Raw genomic sequence first — 11,179 nt, 5'->3', positions numbered from 1 at the left:
ATCCTGGCCTGTCCACTGTCCTCACAAAGTCACCATTTACATCCTTTTCCTCCAGCCATGACTATTTGAACTTGTTCTTTACCTTTCCTTCTATGCTACCGATATCCGCTGACCTATCTACTTGTTTGTACATTTCATTTGATCTATTATCGCTTCGGTAAACACCTTTGAATAGTTAAGGCTCTTCAATTGTCTCGCTCAATAGAAAGGTACACAAAAGAATGACTGCGTTTTCTAAAGCAAGTTTGAGATAAAATCTCGTTCACATGACACGAAGTTTGCATTATAAGCATACAAGGTCTCGTACACGCCAGCAAGCATTGCGAGACTACAAAATGGTAAACAAACCGCACGATTGCATAAACGCTTATCTATGGTATGGAACACCAAAATCGATAAATAATTTTAAAAAATGTGTTTCTCCGGAAAAAAACCGGAGGTTTTCAGGATTTTTTAGAAATATCCGGATTTCCGGATATATCCGGAATACTTTCATCTCTGATTATTACACCACCTTTTGCACAGACCATAATACTTTTTAAAAATACATTGATATAGTATATAAAATACAACCACTACTGTTTTACATAGTTTTCCAAACTGTTCACATGCTTAAAGAAAATACCCTGTTTCAATAATGATATTCTACATATTTTTGCAGTGATGTTACAAAGGCTTATTATTTGAAATACCTGGATAACAGCCTTAGGATTTGCTAAACTGTAATTACAGTGTGGCATATATAACAAAGGTAGGTAACTCTGCAGTTAATAAACAGGGTATGAATTCTAATCACAACACAGGTTGGAGAGCTTCCAACTTAATGGGCCCGTTATAAGACAGTTAATGAGTTAATCACTCAGCTCTAGTTACTACTGTATAATACATAAACAAAAATCTGGAAATAACAGTGAATATACTCCCACTAACAAGAGTAATTAATAGTGGCATTGCTGTAGTGGAAATTTTTTTGGTTTACTGTTACATACATATATCCATAGGATTTTTTTCTTTAAGGGGTAGCCTCATGTGTTGTAAATTTTTACTGGGGTTAGCACAACAGGCTGTAACTACTGATGGAGCATTATGTATTACAAGCTGTAAACCAAAATCAATGTTAATTTTTGTTTATGAAACCTATATGGTGTACAGTTTTCCATAGTCTTTTTTTAATTAGAGGTCAAAGTGAGCATGTCAAAATCTTTTATAGAGTTACATTCAAAATATGCTACTTTATTATCAATGTATACAACTAAACTTGGCATTAAAACATAGTCAGTAAATCAAATATTAGTTATATATGTTTTAACTTATTAATTATATAATGAAATATTTAAAAAAAATCCTCAATCTCCCCTAGTAGGTGAATCCTGACATTTGTTTTCTAAGTCTTCCCTCTTGTACAATTTATTTACTACCACTCTGAGAAATACGGAATTTAATGTATATTACTTATTATAATATACATATTACTCAGAAAAATCATAATTTTTATAGTCTTCAATCTTATTTGTTTACAGAGCCATAAACTGTAAAATAAGACCCACTTGCCACCCATCTATCACATCCTCTCTTTTACAAAGTGTCAATAGTTCTCTCTGACATTTTATACTATATTATTTATAATCAATAGAATGTTATTATAATCTATCAAATAACGTATCATATTAGATTTTTTTATCTGTATGGGGCATTTTGTTGTTCAGTTTCAACTTAATTTTTATGGCAATCACATTGACAAGCTTTGCTGAATTTTTAAAGTCTCTTATCACATAGTTAGAAAGCCAGAAAAATTATGATAGTTATTGGACATTGTTTGCTTTTTGCATGTTTTTAGATGCAGTATATAATTAAACAACAAATTATTTAGTGTGTTAGTACCATTAGTATGAAAAAGTAGGCTTAATATTCATCAACAATCAACAGCAAAAACAAAAAGGCACAGGTAAGTACTATATTTCTTGTGTATTCTCTATTTATTATAACAAAAGTAACTAAGATGTAAAAATTAGAAACTTATTGGGTTAGAAAATTAAAAATAATAATATTTTTCATGAGGTATGCTCACGAGCAGTTCGTGCATTATGTAATTACGTTGCTGAATGATTTATAACTTGTGTGGCAGGGTTATTAGTGAGACACGGTTCAAAGGACAATAAAACAACAAAATTAAGTATAACAATATGTATACTGTTACAAGCTTTAAGCTATTTAAGATAAACAATTATGGTTTCCTGTTACAATCTAAAGTCATTTTACAAAGAAAGAAAGGTAATTTAGATTTATTTCCTAAGTTTTTATGGTGGTTACAAGGTTGGTCAAATAGGCTGACAACACAGAGAATTATGGTACAGAAAATAACAGATAAAATATATAGTTTTTCTAGGAAAAAAAAAAAAAACCCCACAGAAAACTTTGACATTTTTTCTCTAGGCATCCCCTCTTCTCTAATTTATTCATCACCCCTTCAATAAGTATGAAATTTAACATAAATTACTCACTTTAATATTGTCATCGTGCAGACAAAGCATAATTATTATAGCTCTCAATCTTGTTTGGTTACAAAGCCATCAAATAGAAAATCAGACCCCTCTTGCCACAAACACCTGTCACATCCTCTCTTTCAGGATTTGTTAATAGTTCTCCTTACGTTTAATTCTATATTATTTATAACCAATAGAAAGCCAAGGTTTTCGTCTAACAAACGATGTGTATTATATTTCATTGTTTTCTGTACAGAAATTGTTGATTTCACTTTCAATTGAAGCTTTATTTCCATGGGAAATACATCGATGAGCTTAGCTGAATTTCCAATGACTCTTGTCACAGTTAGAAAGCCAGAAAAACTGCAATAGTTATGGGACATATTCTGCTTTTTGCATGTTATTATCCTAAGTGTCATCCACGGTTGACAGCAAAAAAATAGGGTTAATTAGGTAAAATAAATAATAGTATAATAAACATTTTTCATCAGACTCTAGCACAAGCAGCTCGTGGGTAATGTAATTCAACAGCATAACATGAGCCATGTTTACTATTCCCAAGTGGTTTACAACTTATAATGGCAATAATAGTAATTAGACATGGTTCAAAGAGCAATACAACAATAAAATTTAAGAATAAATAGACAAATACCAGGGATGCATGTGTAGTAAAATTTGGCCGAATGCCGGGTCCGGGTCACTAAGCTTTAGCGCGGGTTTTCCCCTTGTCCTCCCCTCCGAAAAAAAACAACATACACAAAAAAATAGAAACAAAAACAAAAATTGACGTTTATTACATTTAACCAAATAATCACCAACAGAATTCAAGTTTTACTTTCAACTTTCAATGCCTAGCCCCAACTTTTCAAACCCTAACCCCTATTGTTCTCAAAACCCCCACCTTCCCCAGAAATCCACTTCTCAAGCCATGCCTGTTATTAACCCCTATTGTTCTCCGAATCTTTGACTTTAAGCGGGCAGTCAGTTTTTGTTGCTCGAAACATATATTTTTAATAAACTAAACCAATTATTGGCTGTAACTTTCAGTACCGTGTTAGTTGCCGAAAAGATTAGGGCTTAGACACTCAGCCAGGGCCGAATATCTGGCCAAGTATCCGTATATCCCTAATGAATACTGTTATGAGTTTAAAGCTACTTAGAATAAACAAATGTAGTTTCATGTTACAATTTGAAGTCATTCTAGAAATATAAAATGGATAAATTAGATTAATTTTGATTATTTTTTTTTTTTGGTGATTATGACCAATCTTGTATAGTTAGGTTAGAGAAAATAATAAATAAAACAAAGTTTTACTGAAAAAAAAAGCATTTGAAATGTGTGTAGGAGGTTTTAGAGATTATGTAATGAAATTTGATATTTTTGAGATGAAGAAAAGTATTTTTACTCTTAACATTAAAATCACTTTACACTCGGACTAGTCTAAAAAAGACTTGATATATTCACAGACAAATAATTTTTTAGTTTATTACAAATATTTCATTAAAAAAATTATTTTTTGTATGTAAAAAACTTGTAATAGTTACTGAAAGTCTGCCAAATATTGTGAAGCTGCACATACTATATTAAAAATTAGTAGTATAAAAATTATAATGACTTTAAACTAGTACAAAGTGGCCACATGGTCAGTCAATTCGACTGAGCCCATGTAGAATGGGTAAATTAGATATTCTGATTTTTTGCCTACAAAAGAATTATGTTTACTGAAAACTTGCCCAAATTTTACATGGTGGTTAGAAGACTGTGTAAAGTACATGAGCCTGTTTCAAAAGGGATAATGTCACAAAAATAATAAACTAATCAAACTTAATGTTTCTGATTATTACTATTTTCAAGTATCTGAGTCTTATGTGAGAATAATCAATTAGTTGAATGTAATCAATTAATGAGCACGACAATCAATCCATTAATCACCCAGTTCTTATAGTAACAAATACGTAAGTCGACAACTATTATTCTAACTTGCAACAACTGTTCCTGCTGATCAATGATTTGTTCACACTTCTTTATCTTCTCTCTCAAAGCTTGGATTTCTGAATTTAGGTTTTTCTCTTCTTGAGTAGCTTCCTTCATTGCTGAAATGTCCAAGTGTATAATATGAGTTAACTCAAAAATAATATACAGATAAGCTATTCCATTACAGTCATTACACAGATGCAGAAAAAATCAACGTACAAGGTTTGCAGGGTAGAAGCAAGATACACATAACTGACAGACAGAGTTACTATGTCTATGACTGAATGTTTTCTTAACTTTTAAAACATGATCAGTACAAGCACAAACCTACAAAACTTAACTATATAAAAATCAAATAAATACAATTTTGTGTTGTTTATGAGCAAATACTTTATTGGTTGAATTATGGTATATATTTTTTAAATTAAACTTTCAGAGAAGTGTATTACTGTGTCAAGTGCCTGTCATAATTTGAATGCACCGGAAAAACGTTTTTCTTCTTTAATCAACTTGATCTTACGTGCCTACTGATATGTATGAGCGTCTGTACATTGGCCAATTAAAGTTTATAAGTACAGCCCCTTTGAAAAAAGTAATATGACCTCACCTATGTAAAGATGCACCCAAAAATACTCTTAACCCCATTTTCTTTTCACAAAGTTTTCACTCTGAATTTTTGTTTACAGAACTGCAATGAAGAAATATGATGTCACCCACATATTTAAAATGTAATTATTTTTGAAAATTTATTATTTTTTGGTGAACGAGTAAGACCTAATAGAAAAAAAACTAACTTAATTAGTGCAAACGCTCAGATAAAACTGTTAATTTGGTAGCTCACTTAAAGTTTATCTCCACGTGGTGACCATACTACTACTGTCCAGACAACAGGTAACTACCTAAACTACTAGTGTAAGTACTTACCTACTGTGCTGACAGGTGCAAACAAGGCTTGATTGTTCAAAATATTATCCAATAAAAGTTTTCACTTTGGTGATATTAATCTTTTTTTTTAAATTTTTACTCACTATTGCATCCTTTTTTGAAACTTATTGTCAGTCATACATACATGTACAGACTAAAGAGAAACAACAACATGCTAAAATATATGTACTCATTAAAGAGAAATACATTCACATATGATCTTGGAGAATTACTGAATTCCATGTACTCATTCTCACAAACAACACTGAAGCAAGATAATAAGCTACATTTATACGTATGTGTACCAGGTAGTTCCCACTCAATATTCACAAGCTGTAAGAAAAATTTAAAACTGACAAAAACTTCTGTGTTTTCAGTAAAGTTCTACTTACTTGGGCCTGTTACAACCACCAAACAAGTAATATGGACCAACCAAAATTCTTCACAGAAGATATTCTGTGAAATTATTCAATGATCTTGAATGTTTCTATGAAACAGAGGGATCAGTACTACAATAAACCCTTTGGAACTTTGAAAGAAGAAACAAAAGCACTAACTAAAATACCAGTACTGTTCAGAAAAACTTAATCAAGAGATTTCTTTCTGATATTTTCCTTTATATGAAAATTACTCTTGAATGGAAGCAAATTCAATCAAGTGTTGCCAATTTATAAAACTTTCTAATAGATGTATAAGTCACATATCATTTGATAAGTAAATTATTACACAATAATCATTTTTTAGATACTGTTGTTTAAGGCTTTCATTACCCCAAACTAAAATATAGAGAGAACAAAGATAACGGCTTTCTGATATACTATAAGTAAATTTTAGTCTAAATATGGCCAAAGTTCCCTTTTATTTATTTTTTTGCTGAGGAAATATTGAACAGATGAACACTAACTACAGTTTCAAAGAAAAACAGTTGATTTACTAGTGTTATAATATTTATACTGATCAAAAAGTTTTGAAACAAACCATTTTTTAAGAATACACATTCATATTTTGATGATAAAAATATTTTCATGTACCTTAATTTCAATGATATTAAAATGATAATGTTGTTTATCTGTTTATTTAAATAAATCAAGTTCTGTCATTTCATGCTATTAACAGGCATGTGAGTGGGCTAATGGAAAATCAGCCGTGGGTTTGGAGGAAGGCCAAAAACAACAGTGACTTTTTATTAAAAATTAAAGGTATCACAAAGTAGCTCAGTAACAAGATTTTTTCTTTCACAGAAGAACTTTTATATGAATAACAAGATGAAATAGTTTACAAGCAAAATAAGGTAAAAATATTACTCATCTTTAATATAATTTCAATAATCAGTTATTACCATAGTATTTTTTTAACAATTTAATGCCAATTCTGCTGCTACGAGTACAAAGCTGCCATTCTTTTTCTTACTGTATAGTCTTTCAAATAAGTCTATTATCACGGATGTGTGTATGCAGTACACTGTGCTAATGTAAGGAAGGATAGAGGAAAGTGCAGCTCTGGCCAAGGTCCATAAAATATTAACAACACATAATTTCACCAAATGGTGCTAAGCCAGTTCTAGGTAAAGTCTAGAACATTAAAAATACACAATCCACCAAGAAGTAAAACCCAAATATGGTGCTATGATTGTTCCAAGTAAAGTCTAGAACATTAAAAATACACAATCTAACAAGAAGTGAAACCCAAATATGGTGCTATGATTGTTCCAAGTAAAGTCTAGAACATTAAAAATACACAATCTAACAAGAAGTGAAACCCAAATATGGTGCTATGATTGTTCCAAGTAAAGCCCAGAAAAATAGAAATAAACAATTTACCGAGAAGTTAAACCCAAATATAGTGCTATGATTGTTCCAAGTAAAGTCCAGAACATTAAAAATACACAATCTACAAAGAAGTGAAACCCAAATAAGGTGATAATGCAGCTCCATCTAAAGCCCAGAACTTATTAACAATACTCAATCCACCAAGAAGTGAAATCCCATTATGATGATAATGCAGCATATGAATTACAGAAAAAAGTACAAAAATTCATACTATCAGTAGAGTTCTACAAAGTAGGTATTAAATGATTCTAGAAAAACAATTTTCATTGTATACTTATAAAACATGCTATTATCAAACAATAACAATAAAAACTTAAACCCCACTGCTAAAAAGATAATTTTTTATAAATCTGGAAAGATTTAAACGAACTAGGTTTGATATGGAATCCTAACCACCAGATGTTAACATTTTCTAACACTGAAAACATATTTCCGATAGGTACTTACCTCTCTCACCCAAAGCTATCTTGACCTTGATTTGCCCTCTAAGCATTTCTAAAATTTCCAACAGTGCACCAGTCATTTTTGCACCATTGCAGCAACATATGCTGATCATGTGATTACCCTCCACTAATCATACTGCACCACCTATACTAGAGCAGGTAGCTCCCTCTACCATTCCAGCACAGTCCTCACATTCGAGAATTGACAGATACAAACTAGAAACACCAGTATATCAGTGGGAAGGAAGGGTGGGAAGTGGGTGCAAAATACATTTTCAGTGTTAGAAAATGCTAACTCCTGAAACAGTACTATCTCCTCTCACCCAAAGCTAGAATCCCACATTGGAAAGGTGGAGGAGACGGTGAAGGCTCAACAGTAGTCAAACAAGCAGAGAACAACTGCTGTGAAAGAACAGGTGTGCCATAATTAGGAAAGGAAGTACACCAGTGGGGTATAGCACTACTTCTGGAACAGGTATGCTCTTTGCCCAGTAAGGAACACCATAAAACATATAGAGTGAAACATAATAGTCAGGCACCGTGTCATGTAATACACATTCCACCCGTGGACAACATATAGTACCTAAGTCGTCCACATAAGGAACAAGGGTGAGCATGAGACACAATGATAGTTAGAATTTAGAAAGGTGCCTGATAATAACATATAACTATATGTGGCTAGGGCTAAAGGACTACAAAATATATATGAATAGGCCAAATGCAGTCCGACAGGCAAAAAGCATCTGGAGGAAGCGCCTTGGGATATGTTGGATTGTGTCAAATGCGGTCCATCTGGGCAGAAAATATCCAATGAAAGCACCTTGCATAAAAAATTTATTTTGTGATCAACAAGTGCAATCAGCCTGGGCAAAAAATCAGGAGGAAGAGCCTTGGATCCAGAAAATTATGTTATTGCATAATCAATAAGTATAATGATGATAGCCCATTTCTCACTAAGTGGGTACATGAGCTATGAATCTTGATTTAGTTTATTGTACAAACCCCACTCCTGAGGAAAACTACATGGTCTACCACTGCAGTGACCAGGAACCAGAAGTGAGGGGTGGGGAAATACGTGTTGGGTGTCTGTGATTCCCTATTTTGAAAAGCAGAAAGACCCCAATTGTAAGAATCATAAGTCAGTAGGGATGGGCAAAAATCCCCATCACACACCACTGAGTAAGCGAGTGGCCAGTGTTCTTATGGAAATACCCTATCTCTACAGTGAGTGTTATAGAAGTATACATATAAGATATAATATTCAGCATACATGACCAGGCAACACCTGCCACCAGGTGGGATCCTGAAATATGATGTATATCAATGAAATAAGATACATTATAATAATATGTCAACTTACCCCAGTCAAAGGCGAATAGACTTGTGTAGACTTGCCACGGGAGTAAGGAAGATGACACCCGCCTGAGTAAGACACAGCTATGTTGTGCAGATAAAGAGCAACAAATGTATTGGGAGTTGTCCACATACCAGCCTGAATGATCTCCTCCAAAAGACGGTGGTGTCGAGCAGCTAAAGACATATTATGTAGATGAGGAATTTTGTGTGAAGAAACATTATGTAGAAGGCAACCTTCCATGGACATGTCAGAATATGCCAATCGTATGAGTTGACAAACCCAACCAGTGAGTGTAATGGGTGAAAGATCACGGAAAGACAGGAAATCCATGGAACAAATAGACAGGAACGAGAACCTGAAAGGAGTCAGTACCAGCCATATAATATAGGGAAAAATAAACTGGACAAAGTAGACAAATTGGATCCAAGTGGGAGTACAGATGGGAAAACGAAGGTAAGAAATTAGGATAAAAGGCTAAACAACCTTCCCGAGCAGATCATGTCCTGGGATGGAAAGCCTGATCTGAATAGCAGATAACATATGAAGAATGGTAAAGGATGTAGGAAACATTAATGGCATCAATATTGGAATGATGACCACATACCAGGAGTAGGGAGGAAATAGGTTTGAAGGGAAAAATAGTACAAGGAACACATTGCATAAGGTTCAAAGGGAAAACTGGACAGAGCATGAAGGACAACATGTAGATCCCCATCCAGCAGAACAAAGGAGTGTGGTGGATGGAACAGATGAAAGGAATGGAAAAGGAGGGAAATAACTGAGGAAGAGAAGACTTTCTGGAAACAGGAGAATGGAAGGTGTTAGACAGCACAGTCCTATAAAGAGCAACTGTTGCAACAGACAAACCCTGATCAAACAACTAGGTAAAGAACAGAAGGATGAGATGGTTGGAAGCCAAGACAAAGAGACTAAAATCTGAAGTAAAATCAATGCCTCCGGTACATACACAAGAGAGAAGGGCAAATGGTACAGGCAAGGAAAGACTCTACAGCTCTACCTGATCTGAGGCATGGGACCAGACAAAAGTCACATGGAAAGCTGGGGTGTGGTGAAATTGGGATGAAAAATGTCCAATTGTTATTATCAGAGGAGCAATCCAGACAGAGATAAGAGCAGGGGCTGTTTTTCCAGCAAGAGCCATAATAAAGGGAACTACATCTAAGCCAGCCAAAATGGAGCAACCAGCAGAATACAACAAGGAGTGGTCTAAATAAGGGAAAACATGCAGGAAGCGAGTCCAATTGGAGTGTAGTCATATAAGTGAAGACCCCTCCAATCTTGACTGAAAGCCTTCACTTCCAGAGCTGAGAGGTGAAGAACTGGAGCCTAAAAAGGAAGGAAATTTGAAATTCCAGTGATTGGGAAGGATATATATATATGCAGAGTTCCCAATTGAGAACATATCCACAGAAATACTTGAGGATGAAGGGGTCACTCCATGAGAAGAACCTGGTTGGACTGTGATAATTGATCTGCCACAAGATTCATAACTCTGGGAATATGATATGCCAGAGCTAACATGTCATGGTCATTCTGAAAACACAGAGATCTGGACTTGGTTCCCTCTTGCTTGGCGATATAGCTGACTACAATGGAATTATCAGAATGGACTATAACCACCCTCCCCTGCAGGATCGGGAAAAAATCATACAGAGCCCAATGAACTGCCAAAGATTACAGGATGTGGATATAGAGAGTAGCCTTCTGGACTGACCACCAACCCTAAATTTTTGGGGAATTGAGAAAAGCCTCCCCAACCCATCAAGGAAGCATCTGTGAACAGATGAGACTCAGGACAAGGTGGAGGAATGGGAACTCCCACTGTGGTGAAGTTCCTTTTGAACCACCAAGCTCAGATGACTCTGATCCCAGGTGTAAGGGAGATAGGATGGTCCAAGGGATTGTGGGGGAAGTTCAATGGGACGAGATGCGTCCAATGAAGGGAATATATGTGCACTAAACCCAAGGGGATGAGAGCTTCTAAAAGAGACAGAACCTCTTATACAGAGACAGGAGAAAGTAGGGCCTTTGTGACAGTCCGGAGCCAAAGTGGAGAAGGCTGGACTCAACCGAGAAGGAATGTGAAGAGAACCCCCGGATGAATAAGAAACTGTGAGGGGATAGTAAATAACTTCTCCAAATTGATG

The 11,179-nt window shown here is 34.5% G+C and overlaps 1 protein-coding gene across 1 annotated transcript in view; it reads right to left on the bottom strand.

Annotated features, from left to right (window-relative positions):
* The window catches only part of LOC106465306 (afadin- and alpha-actinin-binding protein A-like), a 64,469-nt gene that overhangs the window by 10,490 nt on the left and 42,800 nt on the right, over positions 1–11,179 (bottom strand). Inside the window, exon 9 of the mRNA XM_013925514.2 lies at positions 4,465–4,577. Within this exon, the coding sequence (XP_013780968.1) occupies positions 4,465–4,577 (113 nt within the window). The remainder of the gene's footprint in view (positions 1–4,464; positions 4,578–11,179) is intronic.

This window comes from Limulus polyphemus, unplaced genomic scaffold (assembly GCF_000517525.1).
Source record: "Limulus polyphemus unplaced genomic scaffold, Limulus_polyphemus-2.1.2 Scaffold1902, whole genome shotgun sequence".
Lineage (NCBI taxonomy): Eukaryota > Metazoa > Arthropoda > Merostomata > Xiphosura > Limulidae > Limulus > Limulus polyphemus.
Note: the sequence above shows the minus strand (reverse complement) of the source record. Positions and strands in the feature narration are given on the sequence as shown.